The sequence below is a fragment of the Pezoporus occidentalis genome, unplaced genomic scaffold (genome assembly GCF_034315485.1).
Source record: "Pezoporus occidentalis ecotype Australia unplaced genomic scaffold, CSIRO_AGI_Poc_V1 ctg298, whole genome shotgun sequence".
NCBI lineage: Eukaryota > Metazoa > Chordata > Aves > Psittaciformes > Psittacidae > Pezoporus > Pezoporus occidentalis.
Window position 1 is genome coordinate 23,195 of NW_026914918.1, and position 19,387 is coordinate 42,581.

General features: G+C 51.7%; 2 protein-coding genes across 6 annotated transcripts in view; one reads left to right on the plus strand and one right to left on the minus strand.

Annotated features, from left to right (window-relative positions):
• The first annotated feature begins 558 nt into the window (after window positions 1–558).
• Window positions 559–8,933, plus strand: VIL1 (villin 1). 4 transcript variants are annotated; one of them, XM_062626771.1, is made up of 20 exons: window positions 559–638; window positions 2,975–3,072; window positions 3,270–3,344; window positions 3,471–3,667; window positions 3,951–4,059; window positions 4,336–4,446; window positions 4,542–4,744; window positions 5,192–5,270; window positions 5,392–5,490; window positions 5,587–5,740; window positions 5,861–5,961; window positions 6,103–6,240; window positions 6,407–6,565; window positions 6,645–6,824; window positions 6,933–7,078; window positions 7,181–7,325; window positions 7,620–7,808; window positions 7,956–8,024; window positions 8,185–8,322; window positions 8,407–8,933. In XM_062626771.1, the coding sequence occupies exons 2-20, from the start codon at window positions 2,998–3,000 to the stop codon at window positions 8,518–8,520; spliced, it is 2,481 nt and encodes an 826-aa protein (XP_062482755.1). In that variant the 5' UTR covers window positions 559–638; window positions 2,975–2,997; the 3' UTR covers window positions 8,521–8,933. The 4 variants fall into 4 exon arrangements, with proteins under 4 accessions (XP_062482755.1, XP_062482756.1, XP_062482754.1 ...); XM_062626772.1 differs by having other exon boundaries at window positions 2,978–3,072; XM_062626770.1 differs by lacking the exon at window positions 559–638 and adding an exon at window positions 1,903–2,109.
• Window positions 8,934–9,197: 264 nt separating this feature from the next.
• The window catches only part of USP37 (ubiquitin specific peptidase 37), a 36,685-nt gene continuing 26,495 nt past the window's right edge, over window positions 9,198–19,387 (minus strand). Inside the window, exons 20-24 of one of the 2 annotated variants that reach the window (XM_062626774.1) lie at window positions 17,758–17,818; window positions 15,438–15,553; window positions 14,117–14,186; window positions 13,603–13,741; window positions 9,198–12,785 (exon numbers count right to left, since the gene is read on the minus strand). In XM_062626774.1, the coding sequence (XP_062482758.1) occupies window positions 12,698–12,785; window positions 13,603–13,741; window positions 14,117–14,186; window positions 15,438–15,553; window positions 17,758–17,818 (474 nt within the window). In that variant the 3' untranslated portion in view covers window positions 9,198–12,697. Of the gene's footprint in view, window positions 12,786–13,602; window positions 13,742–14,116; window positions 14,187–14,943; window positions 15,168–15,437; window positions 15,554–17,757; window positions 17,819–19,387 lie in introns of those variants that run through there. The other variant, XR_009966280.1, reaches the window with a different exon arrangement.

Below are 19,387 nucleotides of genomic sequence, written 5' to 3' on the forward strand. Positions count from 1 at the left end.
CTCAGGCTGCAGGGTTGGTGGGGGCTCACCTCTTGTTCCAAGGGGGCACAGTGATGTTCCACCCTGCTGCCATGACACCCTTGTCCTAACTCCTTCCCCTCCTCCTGGGAGAAGGACAGTGACGCCATGGGGAGAGGTTTCCCACCCCTGAAAAGGGCGGGGAGAAGGGGGTAGAATTTACTGTGTGTGCTCTGCTCCCAGCTTTGGGGCATGATGGGGTGGGGGTTCACAACTGCTTCCTTCCTCACTGTCCCCTAAATAAGGTGTCAGATCTGGAGGTCACTGGGGGGGAGGGGGGAACCGATTCATAACCCACCCTGTGCAGTCTGCTGCCAGCATACAGGCAGTGGGGTGCTGGGGGGTGTCTTAGCTGCCTCCTCCATACCCTTGCTGGCCCTGTGCCTCCCCTCATTAGCGAGTTCTCCATCTTCCCCCATGGCTGCACTAATTACTGAGTTCATTAGTGGCCCAGCGTGTCCGGCTGGGGGCCCAGGGAGGGGGTGAGAGCTCTGGGGCTGGCTTGGGGTCCCCCCTCGTGCTGTACCATCGGGAGGGATACAGCCCTGGGACACGGAGTGGAGTGTGGCCACCGGGGTGTCACCCTCCACCCTGCACCCCTCCAGAGGCTCTGCAGCTGGGTAATGGTCCCATGGGGGGCACTGGTGTGGGTGCACAGGGTGGGAGCTGGCTGGAGTGGTTATGGGTGTTTAGGGGTCCAGCAGTAGCAGAGCCCATCCCTCTGCCGTCAGGGCCCTTTGTTTGTGGCTGACGCCTCCATGGCCTGGATCGGCTCATTGCTATCACTTCAGGGATCCTTCGGGAGGAAAGGCAGGCAGGGTTTGAGGCTCACCACAACCCAGGCCTGGCACCAGGGTTATGGACAGGGTGTGGGATGCTCCTGGCGCTCATGGCCCGGGCTGCTGGCTCAGCAGGGTGTCCCAGATAAGGCAATCCTGCAGGGCTGGGGAAGAGATAAGAGTAAGATGAGCCTGGGGGCCTGCTTGCTGCTGCAATCCACCCACCCCCCTCACCCCCCCCACCCCCAGCCCCCACCCCCCCCGTTTTATGTACCCCCTGGTCATCCCCCAAAACCACCTTTGGGGCTGAAATCCACTGGGCAGGGCGCCAGTCCTCTCTGCCAACGCCAAGAGCATCATCAGATACCACCCACTGGGGCTGGACTTGGGGGCATGGGACAGGGAATAGGGCTTAGCTGTGCCGCCGCCCTGTGCCCTGCTCCATACCACATCCCTGTGCCTCCCTCCCATCCCCAAGGATGAGGCTGTAGAGACCCCCAACACAGGGAGCAAAGCCCATCAGGTAGTGAGCAGACATCTGGCCTCTAGCTGCCAATGTGACATCCTGGGAACAGTCCTGTGTGCAGGGGAGTGATGTGCCCGGTGGGACATGAGGGCATGTGGGATGGGAAGGGGATGACCTGGGAAGATGATGCTGCGCTGCTGATGCCTCTGAGCTGGTAGCACCAACACCCCATCACTGTGGGATGTGGGGAGTGGAGGGCAGCAGTGCAGCCCTGCCCTGTGACATCCGCTGTCACTTTGGGGAATATTTCTGGGGGGCAGGAACAAAAAAAACCCTCATAGGCATGGGCTCAGTGCTTCACAGCTGGAAGGGTTTGGAGGTTTGGGGGACTGTTGAATGGAGGGCAGTGACAGAGCCCATCCCCATGGCATCAGGGCACCTCTGTGTTTGTGGCTGATGCACCCTCATGGCCTGGTTCATGCTGTTGCTATCACTTTCGGGAACCTTTTGGTTGTGTGGCAGGCATCAAAACCCCATCACTGTGGGCTTGGTGCCAAGGGGGACACAGGCCTGGGAATGGCAGCAGGCAAGGGCACAGCACGCCCATAGGCAGGGTGCCATGGGGTGCCCTGTGCTGCAATAGCTCCTGGGGGACAATCAGACCATGAGTAACGGGGCTCTTCAGGTGCCACAAAGCCTTGGAGGGCCACGGGAACCTTGACTCCAGGCTGTTCCTGCCCTTATATGGTGAACATAGGCTGGGACAGGAGGGGACAAAGGTCCCCTGGGTGGTGGCACCCAGCACTTTACCTTGGTGCGCTCACCTGTGGCAGCTCTGCGGGGAAGGTGAGGGGCTGGGGTGGGGGCCGCAGGGTGGGCATGGGGGGCAGCACAACCCACAGCCAGCACAGCTCCTAGCACCGTGGTGGCCTAGGGATGGGGCTTAGGCACACACTCCTGCTCCAGCCTGGGGCTGCACGGGGGGGGGATGCAGGGTGTGAAGGGTGGGATGTGGATGCTGTCAGGGACAGTGCAGTGGGACCAGGTTGGGGTTTGCAAGGCTGGGGGGAGCAGAGGCCCCTCTGCTGGGCACTGCTGGCTCTCCCTGCACTGGCATGGGAGACATGGCTGAAGGCAACCTTGGCAGGACCGAAGCTGAGCCCTGGCGTGCTCAGCACCTCTGTGGGGCTGGGACATGCCCTTCCTGGCGCGCATGGATCTGGCACTGGTTTTGGGAGTTGGGGGGCTGGAGTGGGCAGGGTGTGCTTGTACATACGTGTGTGTGTGCAGGTGGCCATGTGATGCCATGCCATCGTGTGCTGAACCATGCCGGGACAGGGCTGAGCAGGGCCAGCTCCTGCTAGCCCTGGGGAAGAGCAGAACATACCTGCAGTGGTGGCACTCAGCAGGGGAGCCCTGCACAGCCCTGCCCAGGCACAGGGCACCAGAGTGCTCAGGGGACCCCGCTCCTCCCCACTTCAGACCCTGTCATGGAGCACAACAGCCCCCATCTGCTGCAGTGCTGAGGGAACAAGAGACCTGCTTGTCACCAGGGTGCTGGAGGGGTCCCTTACTCCATGCAGCTCTGGATGGCGGTTTATGGCCCAGCCGCTGCAGAAGTGGCAGGGCAGCAGGTGGCATGGCAGGCTGGCTCCATCCCAGCTCTTAATGACACTGCCTGTCATTAACGAGGGTGTTGCCAATGCCCCAGCAGGTCCCCTTGCCTGCAACATCATGGTGGAGCTCAGCAGCAAAGTCAGCAGGACACTCAACAAGACCACGCCAGGCATCCAGATATGGCGAATCGAGGTAGGGATGGGGGCACCCATCACTGGTGTTGGGGGGGGGTGAGGAAGGGAAGACCCCTCTTTTGTGTGCTCAGTGCCTCAGTCTGGGATGTCAGTGCCAGGTTAAACCCACCCAGGTTTGGGGCTGGGGGCAGCAGGGTGTGCAGGGCTGGGGGCAGGGGGTCTGCAGCTGCGCTGACATCTCCTTTCCTTCTGCAGAACATGGAGATGGTGCCAGTGCCCACCAAAAGCTATGGCAACTTCTACGAGGGGGATTGCTATGTCCTGCTGTCGGTAGGGCAGCCTGGGGGCCTGCGGGGGACTGGGGGGGGGGGGATGATGTGGTGCAGGGAGGGGTGTCCCTGGCCAGGGGAGCTTGGGGACATGGGGGCTCTTCTAGCAGAGACTGGTGTCCTGCAGACACGCAAGAGTGGGAGCAGCTTCAGCTACGACATCCACTACTGGCTGGGCAAGGAGTCAAGCCAGGATGAGCAGGGTGCGGCCGCCATCTACACCACCCAGATGGACGATCACCTGGGCACGGTGGCTGTGCAACACCGGGAGGTCCAGGGCCACGAGAGCGAGACCTTCCGAGCCTACTTCAAACAGGGACTCATGTACGTTGGTCACCCCCATGGACCTGCTCCCACAGTGGGTGACGGTGGGAAGGGGTCCTCTGCATGCTCCCTGTGGGGACATCCCCAGTGGTGATGGGGACAGCCCTGTCCCAGTGGGGTGGAGGAGGCAGGAGGAGTATCTGGAACTGGTCTTGCTTCATTCATCACACTTGTGGGTGGGGTGGGGGTCCCTGAACACCTCCCTGTGCACAGAGGTGGGAGGGGAACCCCACTGGATGAAGAAGGGGGGGCTCAGGGCTGACGCCGTGTCCATCCCCTCCAGCTATAAGAAGGGTGGCGTGGCTTCGGGAATGAAGCACGTGGAGACAAACACCTACAACATCCAGCGCCTGCTGCATGTGAAGGGCAAGAAGAATGTGGTGGCAGGAGAGGTGTGTTACAGTATGGGGGGATCCTCAGCCATGAGGAGACACTGTTTGCGCTCTGGATCAGTCCAGGGCCTCCACAGACCCAGCAGGGGACAGAATGGGTGCGTGGCCACACCGCCTTGCCACACGAGCATCCCCACCCCCCAAAAGCCACTCTTGAGTTAGGAAGGGGAGCTACAGGCTGGAGGCATCAGCACTGAGCCAGGGCAGGTGGGGGCTGTGGAGCCAGGGTGACCCTGCTGCTTAATATCCCTCCCTTCAAGTCCCTTCCCATGGCAGGTGGAAATGAGCTGGAAAAGCTTCAACCAGGGGGATGTGTTCCTGCTGGACCTGGGACAGCTCATCATCCAGTGGAACGGTCCTGAGAGCAACCGGAACGAGCGGCTGAAGGTTCGGACGGGGGTCCCAGGGCTCCTCCCCAGAGCACGGAGGAGGAAGCCACCCCCCTCCCCAGCCCGGGCTGACACTTCCTCCCCTGGGAGCAGGCGATGACCCTGGCCAAGGACATCCGTGACCGGGAGCGTGGAGGCCGTGCCAAGGTGGGAATAGTGGATGGGGAAGACGAGGCCGCCTCACCGGGGCTCATGCAGGTGCTCACGCATGTGCTGGGTGAGAAGAGGGACATCAAGGCGGCCATCCCTGATGACAAAGTGGACCAGAAGCTCAAGTCCTCCCTCAAGCTCTACCAGTGAGTTGCTGGGTGTTAGTCACCCATGGGGGCATCTCGCAGGGTGCCAGAGGGACCCAGCACCCATCTCTGCTGTGTCACACAACTCCTGTGCCCATGAACACACAGCAAGAGGGGTCAAGGCCAGTAACAGGGGTGAGTACAGATCCTTTGGATGCTGTTGGAGCAAGGGGAACCCCTGGTACCAACAGGGATGGTATCTGACTGGGAGATGCTCGTGCATGTGTGACCTTTGGATGCAATGGCAACGTCCCTGGGTGGCCCCATCACATCTGACACCCCCGTTGTCCCTCCTCATGGCAATAGGCAGGGCAAGATGCAAGCCAGGTTGCCACCATGGCAGGGCAAGAAGGAGGGGATGGGAACACTGCCACCATCAGGTGGGGATGGGGAGGGGGTTTTCTAGCCCTCTTTCTAACCCCTCCTCCTCTCTTTTTCCCCTGCCAGTGTCTCCAATGCCAGTGGGAATCTGGTGATACAGGAGGTGGCGGTTCGACCCCTGACTCAAGACATGCTGCTGCATGAGGTGTGTCACCAGTTCCATGCTTAGGGGTGCCCAATTTCCTTGACAGCTTCAACCCTTCAAAAGCCAGTTTGGTGGGATTTGCCCCAAAATTCTGAATTTCTGCTGTTGTGTCCCCTCCAAGGACTGCTACATCCTTGATCAAGGAGGTCTCAAGATCTTTGTGTGGAAGGGCAAGAACGCCAACAAGGAGGAGAAGCAGCAGGCAATGAGCAGGGCGCTGGTGGGTGCTGTGCCTGGGACTGGTGGTGGAATAGCCTGGGTGCTCCCCAGGGTGCTGGGCACCCCATGCTCACACTCAGGGTCTGAATCTCCCCAGGGCTTCATCAAAGCCAAGAACTACCCGGCCAGCACCAGTGTGGAGACGGAAAATGATGGATCTGAGTCAGCCATCTTCAGGCAGCTCTTCCAGAAGTGGACCGTCCCCAACCAGACTAGTGGGTTGGGGAAGACTCACACTGTAGGCAAAGTGGGTGAGTGTCCCCTTTTGAAGCTGTAAGACTCCGTGGATTGGGATGGGGTGGAGGGGGGGAGGGGCTATGGGGACCCCGTGACTGGTGGGGTATGGCTCATCCCTCTCACCTTCCTCACAGCCAAAGTGGAGCAGGTGAAGTTCGATGCTACCACGCTGCACGCGAAGCCCCAGATGGCTGCCCAGCAGAAGATGGTGGATGATGGAACTGGGGAGGTGGAGGTAGGGTGGCCAGGGCAGGATGCGGGATCCTCTCAGGGCACTCCCTGGGCTGCACTGGGGGATGCTGTGGGGCCCAGAGGCTGCAGGGCAGGGGGATACACCAGCCCTGGTAGCAGCACATCCCTGTCCCTTTCCCACCAGGTCTGGCGTGTGGAGAACCAGGAGCTGGTGCCTGTGGACAAGAGGTGGCTGGGCCATTTCTATGGTGGGGACTGCTACCTGATTCTTTACACTTATTTCGTGGGGCCCAAGGTGAACCGCATCATCTACATCTGGCAGGTGAGACCTGCATGTCACTGACCCATGGTGAGGGACGGGGGCACCTCCCTGGACTGGGGATGCTCTGCCCTACACATGGTTCCATGGGATTGGCGCAAGGGTTCCCTGTTCCCGAGAGGGAAGAGGGGGCTGCGGTGGGCACTGAGCCCTGCTCTGCCCTGCCCAGGGCCGCCACGCCAGCACAGACGAGCTGGCTGCCTCTGCCTACCAAGCCGTCATCCTGGACCAGAAGTACAACAACGAGCCTGTGCAGGTCCGCGTCACCATGGGCAAGGAGCCAACCCACCTGATGGCCATCTTCAAGGGCAAGATGGTGGTGTACGCGGTGAGCAGGGGTGCCGGGGCGGGGAGCGGGGAGCCGCTGGTGCCGGTGGTGACCTCCCCTTCCTGCCCCGTCCCTCCAGGGTGGCACCTCGCGGTCGGGCAGCACAGAGCCCACACCCTCCACCCGCCTCTTCCACGTGCACGGCACCAATGAGTTCAACACCAAGGCCTTCGAGGTGCCTGTCCGCGCCTCCTCCCTCAACTCCAATGATGTCTTTGTGCTCAAGACCTCCGGCTGCTGCTACCTCTGGTATGGGAAGGTGGGTACAGCTGGGCACTGCGGGGGTGCTGACACCCCCACAGGACATGTCTCTACCTCTTCTCCCTGCGCTGGGGCTGGTGACGGAGCGGCTGTGCTTGCTTGGCAGGGATGCAGCGGGGACGAGCGCGAGATGGGCAAGACAGTGGCTGACATCATCTCCAAGACAGAGAAGCTGGTGACCGCAGAGGGACAGGAGCCACCTGAGTTCTGGCTGGCCCTGGGGGGCAAGTCCCAGTATGCCAACAGCAAGAGGTACAGGCAGTACCTACACACCCTTGGGGATGAGATGGTCTACCGGTTCCCAAGTGGGGTGAGCCCCTTTCCTACCACCACTACCACAATGCCCCCCACCAGGCTGCAGGAAGAGAACCCCTCCGTGCCCCCCCGCCTCTTTGAGTGCTCCAACAAGACAGGCACCTTCTTGGCCACGGAGATTGTAGACTTCACCCAGGATGACCTGGAGGAGAATGATGTTTATGTGCTGGACACCTGGGATCAGGTTAGCTTAGGGGCATGGGGTGGGGGACACCTTTGATCCCAATGTCCCCAGGGTGGGTGTAGGACCTGCAGCAGCTGGAGATGGCCGGATGGGAGTCTGGAACCCACCATGTCCCTGGCCAGCCCTTGCTTGGTAAAGGAAATTGCTTTCCATCCCCTCACTCCAGGGTTATATGAGATAGACTCCCGGTGCCCTTCCCTGGGGACAGATCCCATGTACCCCCAGCCATGGGTTGGTCATGGCCCCAGAGGGCCCGGTCTCACCCCAGTGGCAGACATAATGTCCTCATTCCAGGTTTTCTTCTGGATTGGGAAAGGCGCCAATGAGTCAGAGAAGGAGTCGGCGGCGATGATGGTGCAGGAGTACCTGCGCAGCCACCCCAGTGGGCGCGACCTCGACACCCCCATCATTGTGGTGAAGCAGGGCTATGAGCCCCCCACCTTCACTGGCTGGTTCCTGGCCTGGGACCCTCTCAACTGGGCTGTGAGTCATGGAGGGGGCCTGGAAAGACCAGGCGGGCCTTTGCAGATGTGCCCAGATGTGGATCTGGCTGCAGCTGGCACTGGCAGGGTGCACGCAGCAGCTTGCCTGGTCCTTGCCCAGGGACTGAGCACTTTTGTCACCTTCCAGGATAAGAAATCCTACGAGGAGCTGAAAGCCGAGCTGGGGGACGAGAGCAGCCTCGGGCAGCTCACCTCAGTAAGTGGCACAGGGAGAAGGGTGGGAAGGGGCGCAGAATGTTCCTCCGTCCCCTTGCCAGGTGACACAGAGCTGCAAGGACGTCATCCAAGGACATGTCCTTGCAGCTGGTGCCTCTGTCCTGGGGCCGCCCTGATGCGTCCCTTTCCCCCCGACCCAGGCGCTCACATCCAGGCAAGAGGTCTTCACCGCCACCACCCCCCTGCTCCCCGAAAAGCTGGAGGTCTTCCCCCTGGATGTGCTGGTGAGCACCGCGGCTGAGGACCTGCCACGGGGTGTGGATCCCAGCAGGAAGGAGGTGAGAGGAGGCTGGGGCTGCTAGGGGAGAGGCGAATGGGGGGAGCCCCCCAGCCTCAGCTCAGCCTCCTCTCTCCTCCCCCAGCGCCACCTCTCTGACCAGGACTTCCAGGCTGTTTTCGGCATGAGCCGCTCCGCCTTCGGCAGCCTGCCCTTGTGGAAGCAACAGACGCTCAAGAAGGACAAAGGACTCTTCTAGGGCAGAGCCTGGGCACAGGGATAACCCCGGCTTGTTGTTTGTATTAAATAAAATGGATTTGGCAAGCAGGGCTGTGTGTACCCCTGGGCTCAGCCCAGAGGCAGGGCTTACTGGGCAAAGCGGTGGCACTTGTCGGCACACAGGTCTTGAGCAGGCACCGAGGCAGCACAGGGACTCCTGTGCCCTGGGTCCTTCCTTTGCCCCCCTGCTCTTTGATGAGACCCACAAGCTGCCCACAACCCAGGCCCCCATCATGGGAGTCAGGGCTGCCCCATGCAGCCCCAGTGGCACCTCGGGGCTAAAGGTCTGGTACAGAGCTGGAGCTCCTCCCTGTGCTGTCACGTGAACCTCAGTAAATAAGTGCTGGACCAAAGGTAAGAGCAACAAGCAACAGGCTGATGGGATGGAGTGCGTGAGGGACAGACACCAGGGAGCACCTGTGTGTCCTTGCCCTGGGAGAGGAGAGCATCTCCCTCCTTCTTAGGCTCCACAGGAAGCCATAGAGGAACTGGTGGGTCTCACCCCAGGGACACATCTCTGGTGTATGGGAAGGTGCTGAACACACACATGATGTTCTGGGACACGTGAGCAAAGGCCCAGTGCCAAACAGGGAGCAGAGGTGCCCATTGTCTGTGGTATCCAAGAGGCAGAATGGAAAAAAAGATCTCAAACCAAGAGAGGGTTAATAAAGATGTGTTTATTTCACAAAAATCTATCTACACATCATTTAAAAAGGGGGGGGGGGGGAGGGGACCCAAGAGCAAAAACTGTAAAGAATAGAGAGGAACAGGTCTGCTAAAACACAGAGAAAAGTGCTGCTCCACATCAACAGTGTAAAGAACCAGAAAGTCAGGATGCAGGCAGGAACCGGCAGCAGCCACCTCAGGGCAGGCAAGGCTGGAGTCAGCTGCCAGGGGTCCTGCACCCCGTTCTTCTCTCTTTGGCAGGTGCTTACAGGGATAATAGCTCCATTAAAAAGAAAACAAAGCAGATGAGTTATGCCCAGCCCTGCCCACCCTCCCTGGGGCATAGTGATCCCCACATGTGGAGTGACTGCAGCAGAAACCGCTGGGCTGGCTCAGCCCTTCCTTGGGATGCAGGACAGGAAGGAAGATGCACAGGTGATGGTTATCTGTGCTGCAGCGAGAAGGAGGCGATGCTATGGCCCCAGCATTGGAGAGGCCCACTCCTCCTCCTGGCTCCTTGCATTGGTGTCAGGCTGCTGCCCTGGCTGGGAAGCCAGTCCTTGCTTTGCAAAGGCTCTTTGTGCAGCCCTGCTGGCCAGGGCTCTGCTGGGACCCCCTGCCATGAGCTCCAGTTCATTGACAAGAATGGAGTAGGGGAGTAAATCAAGAACAAATTACCAGAGGCAAACAACAGAGGGGCAAGAAAAATGGCGAGACTGGAGTTCCTTGCATTCATATGCTGAATCACACTTGGACTGAACTAGGCTGATTCAGGAGCGGGTAAATGTTTAACCACAACCCTGTACATGTGGGGAAGAGCCTACAAGTGTTAACAGACTGCAACTGAACTTCTCCACCTACCTAAACCCCAGGATGGGCATCCCACATAGGAGCGATGATCATCTTATTGAACCTGCTGCTGGAACAGCACGAGGGGTGGGAACATCTCAGCTGTTGGGCAGCGCATCCCTTGAGGATCACACACCTGCCTGCCTCCCCACTGCTCTTGGACACAGAGAAAGCTGGCTTCTGCAAGGGAGGGGCTCCATGGACCCTCCTGCCAGGGTGAAGGTGCAACTGAGCTGCTGCATGCCAAATGAAAAAGCTTAAATTAAGTTACTAGGTGCCTGCAAATTCTTAATAGCTAGAATAATAAGCAAGAACTTTTCACAAAACAAGGAACACAGGTTTCAAGCATCAGCTTTCGCACTCTGACCCAACCAAAACCTGGTTTTAAACAAAAATTACTGCACTGAAAAGTCAGGCAACGTTTGCTTTTATTATAAATTAACGGGAGTGCAGCGCCTTGCAAAAACAACCTTGTCACCCAAAAAAAAGCAGAGCTGGCTTCTGGCACTACAGGAATACTGGTTATTTACAGCACTAGCATAGGATGCGCTTGGGGAAAACAGGTTTGCCCTCTGGCCGGAGCAGTCCGTCACATTCGCAGGGGCGAGCAGTTCAAAGGACAGCTCCCACATCTCTGCCTCATCCCACAGCCTGCAGTTCTACCCAAATTAGTATCCACAATAGAAAAGTATAATGCTTTATAATAAATTAACATACACACCCACCTGGGCTGCATCTTGCAAGATAAACGCTCTGTCATGTTTACAACCAAATGTTGGCTCCTAGCTTGGACACCAGAAAGATGTCACCCTGACCAGGTCCCTGGGCTCATCTGACATGGGGACCGCAAGGTCAGTCACAGTCTTTTCAACACACTGGGGTCCCCAGAAGCCCTTGGTTTAGGGAGGACTACTGATGGCTGTAGGTCCCTGCTGTGCACAGGGGTGAGAAGAGGCCACTAAGGTAGCACCCCCCTGCCAGGAAGTGTGGAAGTGTCCATGAAAGGGGCCTGATGTCTCCTAAATTGATGTTTTTGTCTGCTTTGCTTCAGCTGATTTATTCCTGAGAAACTCCTAAGGATAGTTTAAAAAACCCAGAAATTACCTCAACAGCAAAAAAAGTGTTTGGTTTTGTTTCTTTCTTTTTTTTAAAAAAAAAAAACAACCCAACAAACCAGCAGAAGTCTTACACCTCTAAAACTCATGCTGCAAAAATATCAGAACTAGAGGCCAAACCAAGAGCAACACTACTCTGCTTAACAGCAACGTCTCTGAAATGAGTAAATGCCAGCAAAAGGAAACTGCCCCGCTAAATCAGTGCCAAGGTGCTGAAAAACTGAAGTCACTTGGCTTCCCCCCTTCCCTGCTGAAACAAGTTGTCAAAGGAGCTTCATGCCTCAAAATCCAATAAAACACAACACTTCTTCCTAACCATGTTCTGTTAACGCTGAACATGGGCTTTCTGAAAGCTTTCCACCTGCTTTAGTTTCACAGTTTGAGCGCTCTGTGCTCTTCAGAAAGGAGAACAGAAGCATAGCTGCAGTAAAACCCCTCTTGCCTTCTCTTCTTGGGATACAGGAAGACCAAGGCAAGACCATGGTTCAGTCAAGAGCAATTCAAGTGCCAAGTGCTACCCTGCAGACCCCTTCCCCATCACTCCTGTTTCACAATGCCCCAGGCCTGCGCAGAAAAGGTAAGGCTAGAACACAGAACACTCTTTCACTCCAAGAAGATGCAAAGTGGCTGTTGCTCACCTCCTGCTGCTGTTCTCAGTCTGCTCCAGGTGTTCACCTACCCCCAGAATTACACTGGAGCAGCCCCAAACAATGTCACTTCAGTGCTAAATACTGCACACCCAAAGAAGAGACCTCTCCTCTCCAACACAAAACAACCACCTCATGAAGAAAATCAAATAGTAAAACTTGTAAAACAAAAGAAATCACATCTATAATCTCACATCTAAATAAGGATGACAGTGAATGGTGTAAAAAAACAAACCCAACAGAGCTGCCACCAGGTATGCAATACATTCCACAGCACCGACAGTTTGTTTCCTGGAAGCACAGGTAAACAGTGGAGCACTTCCAAACCCACGGATGTCAAAACCCATCAGCTTGAGTGATTCCAAAGACGAGTGGCGAGAGCGTACCCAGTGATCTGGGTTTCCAGTGAATATTACTAACACAACACACGCCAGGTTACCGAATCTATTGCTTAAATTGCTCTCGGATTAAAAAAAACCCAACAATAAAAACAAAAAAGCCAAGTGATATGTAAATCTTCACCACTCACTTCTCACAAGTGAATGGGCTTTTAAAGTCGAGTCTCTTTTTGCACTATTTGTTTTAAACCAGTTCATGAGCAGCTGTAGTCTTGTGGCTTGATGCAATTCTTTAAGGCTCCATGCTGACAAAATTATCTGAGGAACAATAAAAACTTCACCACAGGAGGACTGCTCTGGGATGTCGAGGTTTAAAAGCGTGGTTCAGGCCCAGGACTTGCACAGATGTTCAGCAAAGCGAGCGTCCCATATTTCTACCTTTTGCCTCTTGTTTTGGCCCTGAGCTGTTTGTTAACTCCTGTGTGGCTGGCACAAGTTCAGAACCTTCCTTGTTCCTCGGGAGGAACAAGGTGTTTTACTCTTCACAGAGGCTGACGAACTGATCTTCCTACTTCCATGCTAAGTGGCTGTGCATTTTTCTCTGTTTCTAGTAACTCATCAAAGATATCCCTAGAACAGAAGGGAAAGACCAGTAGTGAAACTTAAGTACAACAACAGACTGCTACATAAGACACCCCTGAGGAAATCAGCCACTGGATTTAATCCACAACCTCAAGCTCATGGATCCTGGCAGAGAAAGGTGTTTTATCTGGCACCTCAAAGCCAGGCTCCTTGAATCCCACAGCACTTCTTTTTAACTTTTTAATTTATTACAGTGAATAAGGTCAGTACTAAGCCTCAGAGAACAGTAACAATAGTCAAAATAACTCCTGGCTGGTAAAAGGCTCAGAAGCAACACAGGACACAGCCTGCAGATGAAGTAATATCTTTTATTAAAGCAAGCAGTAAAGACAGATGAAGGGGACAAACTCAGGCATAGAACCCCTTCTGCAGTTTCATGTGCCTGAAAAGATACCACTTCTACCTACAAACCTCATCTTACCTGTGTCCCAAGATGACACTGGCTGCAACCACGCAACCACACAACCACCAGGAACAGAGACAGGGCTTTTACAAATATCACAGTGCTTAAGGGAAAAACCCAAGCTGCATTATGATTCCTGGTGCGATGAATGCATAGCTGAGACTCTGAATCCCCTTCTTAAAATACAATTTAATGCATCATGTTAAAACCCTATGTATTAGTGACATACCATTCCACGTCTCTGTACTCAGAGCACTTGAATTTTGTCATTCTTGCATATAATTCTGACTATGATTTCTTCTGACAAATACATGGAGGCACTTTTCATCCCAGCAGGATGAGGAGGAAGAAGAGAAGCCCACTTCCTCTTCTTCCAGCACCAGAATTCCCCAAGACACCTACTTGTGCATGTAGAAGAAGATGTAGCCACTTCGATCTCTGTCACACTGAACGGTGGCCTCTAGTGTTCTAGACACTTCCAGGTCATTGTAGGTGAACCAGGACTGCTTCTTGATATCATAGACATCACTGATATAATGACCTTTAAAACAGAGAATGCACCTTTCTTTTCATGCTGCAGTTCAACCAGTAAGCTGGTTGGCTGGATACTCTGGTCCAGCAACCTACATCAGATTTAAATGCTAAAGACCCTCAAGATCCTGGTCCCTCCATCCTTCCTGGGCAATAAGCTGGTAACAAGCACAAGCAATTCCACAAACCCTGTAAGCAGTACACCATACATATGCTGCAGTGAGGGACTATGACATCCTCAACCTGCTTCCCACCAGCAAACCATGACAGAAGACTTGCTTTGCTGCCGGAACTCTTCTCTGCAAGTAATCCTGGTATGGTAATGCTGTATTATAGAATTCTTAAGCTAGGTAGCAGATGAAGAATAAAATACAGTATCTTTTACCTGAAGATGATGTGCTTCCGATGTGGCTGACAATGCTTATGAGACGATACGAGTGAGGAAGCTCTCCTGTCTAAAAAAAAAAAAAATAAATAGTTCAATTAAAGCTTTTGGGCATTCACTCTTGTCCTACACAGCTTATGGGCAAGACGATTTGTATCTGAGATACCAGCTTTGGCTACTGCATCCAAAGCTACAACTCAACCAAAGATTACGGAAACACACACCCTGGTTCAGACCAAACAAGGGGTCTTTCCAGAAGTGGGAAGAAGCCTCCCATCTTATTTAATCTTTCAGCAAGCCAATGAACATGCAAGAGAGCCACTGTGACCCCAGAACAGATGCTGACATGAGGTCTGCACTGCAAAGTTTTCTAAACAACCACTTCCTGACCGACTTCCACTGATGTCAGAATTCATTCACCAAATAAACATAGAAAGGCAAAAAGGGAACACTTCTGATATATCAAAGAAATACCCTTGATAATGGCACACAGATTTAACAGCTAACACAGGATATCTTTAAGGTCCCTTCCAACCCAAACCATTCTATGATTCTGTGTAGCCCAGATTCTCTCATCCTGCACCTGTAATGTTAGCAGACAACGCCCCTTCTGCATGCAGGAAACATGCTTGCTCTGTTCACTGCCAATAAAACTAAACGACAGTAATTGGCTTTTGGCAATATTTAATGCTCTCTGACCAGGAAACATTATTGACATGATTCACTGACAATACTCTTAGAATATTAACTCTTGGTTTAAGGGTAAGGAGATCAGTAAAGAGCTGCAAGAAAATAAAAACTGCTCAAAGAAACTCTAGTTACTTAACCTTTTCCATACTACACAGTACTCCTTCCACCGAGGCAAGCAGGCAAGTTTCACAACACTGCTGCGTGGAGTCTGAGCGTGCCAGCAGCCAGCAGCACAGCCTAGGTTACAGTTAGGTTTCATCTAATGGGAGTAAGACATTGCCACAGCTTCTCAGTTCTGGTGGTGCAGGATCTAGAAGCCCATGGCATTGCAACTAAACTACTACACTGGCTGAAGTCCTCTCTGCAAGTAAAAATTTCAGGCCCACTGCTTTACATGCACTGAGACATTTCTGGTATAAAATCACTGTTTCCTTTTCATCATTATCCACATCTTAGAGAAACTCAGAAGGTCTCGGCAGCTGTTCTGTTTTGGTTTCTTAAAATTAAAAGGACATCAAAGGGGAGACCCTTTCTAGACTCTACACCTGCTCTGTAAAACTATCTCCAACACTAAACTGATAGGAAAGAAGGGGTGTATGTCTCAGTTAGCTTTTGAAATCATAGATCACACCTCAGCGTTTCTTTTCAGCTCTTCTGCTTCAGCTTCTGAATATTCCATGTCAAGAACATCTTCATTCCCAGAGTCTTCGTCAGAACCAACACTGTCCAGGAGAGAGCTGTTGAACTCTAGATAGCATGGAACAATGATATTGCATAAGAAGCCATAGCACACACAGGAATTCACAACAGGTTGGGGTATATCTAATCACATAAACAAAATGCTAATGCTTCAAGCTTCCTTTCCAAGGAAAGTATGGGATACTGGAATTTCCAAATAAAAACTTTCTCTCCCTTCCCCAATTTGTCAGAGCAATAGTTAAAAAAAGTATCTTAGACTACAGAATTCATTTTAGCATCCTCTCCCTCATACTTTTACAAAAGGGCACTATGGCAATGACAGCTGGGTGATAAAAGAGCACTTAACTACCCAGTTCACGCCAGAGCACCAGTCATCTGTAGCCAGAATTGATATTAAAAGCAGTACAGTCTAGTCAGTGCACTGTAAGATTCTGCAACAAGCAGCTATGAATTACAGTTTTAACTATAAGTTGCAATAACAAAGTGCATTTTCCAATTAAAACTGGCATAAAAATGCTACTGCTGGCAGCAGGCATCTCTTCACTGCTTTTCAATGGTAAGAAGGCTGCTCACCGCAGGAACTTCCAGTTTGCTTGGCTGAGCAAAATGCAGGCAGCTTTCTGTAAAGAGCCGGAAGGCACTAGTGCTCCCTGTACATGCTGTTCCAAACTTCCTGAGATTCTGCAGCTACCCCACTAATTTAAGATTTGGTACAGTACTCACTAGAAGCAGCTACGCTTTTACCAGCGAAATGAAAGCTGTGGAGCCCTTGGCGGATGAGAAGTTGAGATTAACAGGACACCGCTCAGGGTTTGGGATTTTTTCCCCCTTAAAAAGACTGTCATGCTGGTTATGATGGAGATGTTTTCCCAAAGAGATTCTCACACTGCTTTCCCTGTTAAGTCATCAGACACTGGATTAGTATAATCTTCTCAGGAAGTTTATAGATGAATCCCTCTAGCTGAGAATATTTTACTGCTGGTTTCCACACTTCTTGGGGCTGTTGGCTCTGTAAGATAGACTGCAGCCAAGAAACGCAATCACTTAGGTAGGTTTCTGCATGAAGCACTTGCCACAGCTATTGCTAAACGCCACTTCACCAGCGGACCCTGGATAACTAGTGGTTCTTTGATTGGAGCACCACTGGGAGCCTGCCTAAGACAAATACTAGCAGCTACAACTTTGAGATTGTAAGCAGGAACTTCAACAACTGCTGCTGATGTTGCCTTACAAATGAGACAATAGCAAGTAGAGAAGCACAAGGCAACTCTCATGTTTAAGTTAAGCAACTGCAAATCAGGAGGAGGAAGGATTTCTCGCCTTGAATTCTTCCTGGACACGAATCGAGGCAGACCTGAAAAGGACTGGGCACTCAGTCTGCCAGAGCTCATCAGGGGACACCACTCAAGACTGGGGGACGCTAAGGCAGCATTCAATTTACTTTGCTTCTCCTCAGAAGAAGACACAGGTTGATCCAGTAATAACCAAATGTCTTTAAAGGTGCCTGAGCAACTACAAGAACCTTAACACAAGACTTCATTACCCCTCTCTCTCCCTCTTTGGAGGGGAACTTTTTCTGTTGCTTTACTCTGCCAGATTGTATGAAATCACTCGCATGCTAGCCTCACACAAATGTTAAACAGTGCCTGAGGCTCACCACACTGCCTGGATTTGGAGAAGGCAGATAGTGTATTTTGGATTTCTATTTTCATCCCCAACAGCTATACCTTGCAGTGAGGTCTGTGTCCCTCCCAGCCTGCTTCAGATACAGCACTCACTCGTTTTCCTGGGCAAGGCCAGTGCATTTGCTAATTAGCACTGCAATATCAATGCAAGTAAGAAATAATCCTTATGCTCCGACTAGAGCCATTAGCATGCTGTTTTTTGCTGGGAATGAAAAATTTCAAGGTCCATTTTGCTCTCTCTAGATCAATATTAAACATATAATACATTTATTGTATTACATTAGATATATTTAACATATTACTTATATGTAATCTATATATATTATAGATCTAATTAAAAACTCAAGAAACTGAAATCAGTCATTTTTCATATTAAGTTTTTCCTGGCATTTGCTTTCACAACCAAGAGCAAGAAAAGCTAACCTGAGCAAAGCCAAACACAACAAAGCGCACGCCTAAAGAACATGAAATCCCAGCTGTCTTACAGACACTGAGGAGCTGCACTCATACACACAGATCTATTTTCCCTCAAAAGCAACATCATGGAAGAAGTTAAATAAGCTTTACCTTGTAGACTTAATTCCGTGGCTCGTTTAAGGTCATCATCCTCTTTTTGTTCTCGTGCCTCCTAATGGGAAGAGAACAAAACTCAGCTCATTGAGACACTTCACTGTTTAAAATTCTTGTGGTGCTCTTTTTCCATTGAAACTGTGCTGTTCTGGTTTCTACAACAAACCTGACACTAAATTAAAGGTTCTGTGTGAAGGAATGTTTGCAACCAGCAAGAATCCAATGTTCTCGTGCAACAGAACCTGGGACAAACCTTCATTAAGGCTCGTCAAAGCTCCTGAGGTTTGGTATGCAGCAGAGCGAGTCTCCAGTAACACCAAACGCTTTCCCTGGATCATTAATTTGAAAAGCATCTGAATGAATTTGCAACCCTTCACTAAGGAAAGCTGTCACCTACACACAAAGCTCCTCACACTTCGACAAAATTTAGACTACTTCTGCCCAAAGCTGGCTGAGGACAGAATCATTATATCCTGACAGATTTCATTATTTTTAAGCCCTTAGAAAGCAGAGCCAGTGGTTGTGTAAAGCAGGTGTAATTTACAAAGGCAGGATGCAAAAATCCCCACCACTAAACAACCAGGTATTAAAAATATTACCATGAACAAGTAGCAAAGAAACCTCAAGTCAACAAACTCTTCTAATCTTCGGATAGCATCACACCCCTGTTCCTCCCACCACTCTTGGAAAGCTCAGAGCTGCAACAAGCCATTCAATAATATTTAATGAGCTGGCTCCTTAATTCAGGGTTTGAATGCTTTCAGTGCACCTGAACACAGAACCCTAACTATGTATTTCAAATGAAGATAACCACAGCTACCACATTTCCATGCCTGAATCATTAGAATAGCAGATTTTCGCTTCAGAACTGTAGCAGAACAACACTCAAAGGGCAGTTTTACATTATTAGCATGAGGCCTTTTATCTTACTATTTCTAAAGCATTTGGGAATCTTTGTTAAACTACTCAGCATTGCTGAATCAAAGCTACATCTGGCATGGAACACACCAACCCACACTTCATAATGAGTAATGGTAGAGAAAAATCCAAGAGCCATGGAAACATTAGATCTTATAAGGAAAACCATGACAGCTTTAGTATTAATAGAGAGCAAACAAGGGCACCTATTTAAAGAAAGACCTGGCTGAACGCTTGCTTCACTCTCAGCAGCTTGGTTAAACTTGTGGAAATCAGTCACAGATCTTGAAATTTTAAGTGGAATACAGATGGTTAGTACACAACTTGAGATCCCAATTCTTTTCAAGTCTAATTTAAAGGACTTGTTTTAGATGAAATTACCTGAGATCCTTTTTTCAATTTATTAACAGAGAAAAATCATATAAATGCTCAGTTCCTACATTCTTTCTTCACTAAGCATCCCCTACTGGCTAGTACTAGAAATGAGGCACTGGGATAGACAGATCTTTAACCTGACCCGGCACAGTTGTTCTTAGGATTTGGTCTGAAACCTGCCACTTTCACTGAGTCTTGCCATGACAGGTTGCAAGAAGCAACTGTCAGGAAAGCTAAAGGTGAGCTTGGTTCTCATTGACAGGCAGTAAGAGCTTAGTTCAGTTTATCATCATTTTTATATAATGTTACAAACACCAGTGTATAAATGCGCATG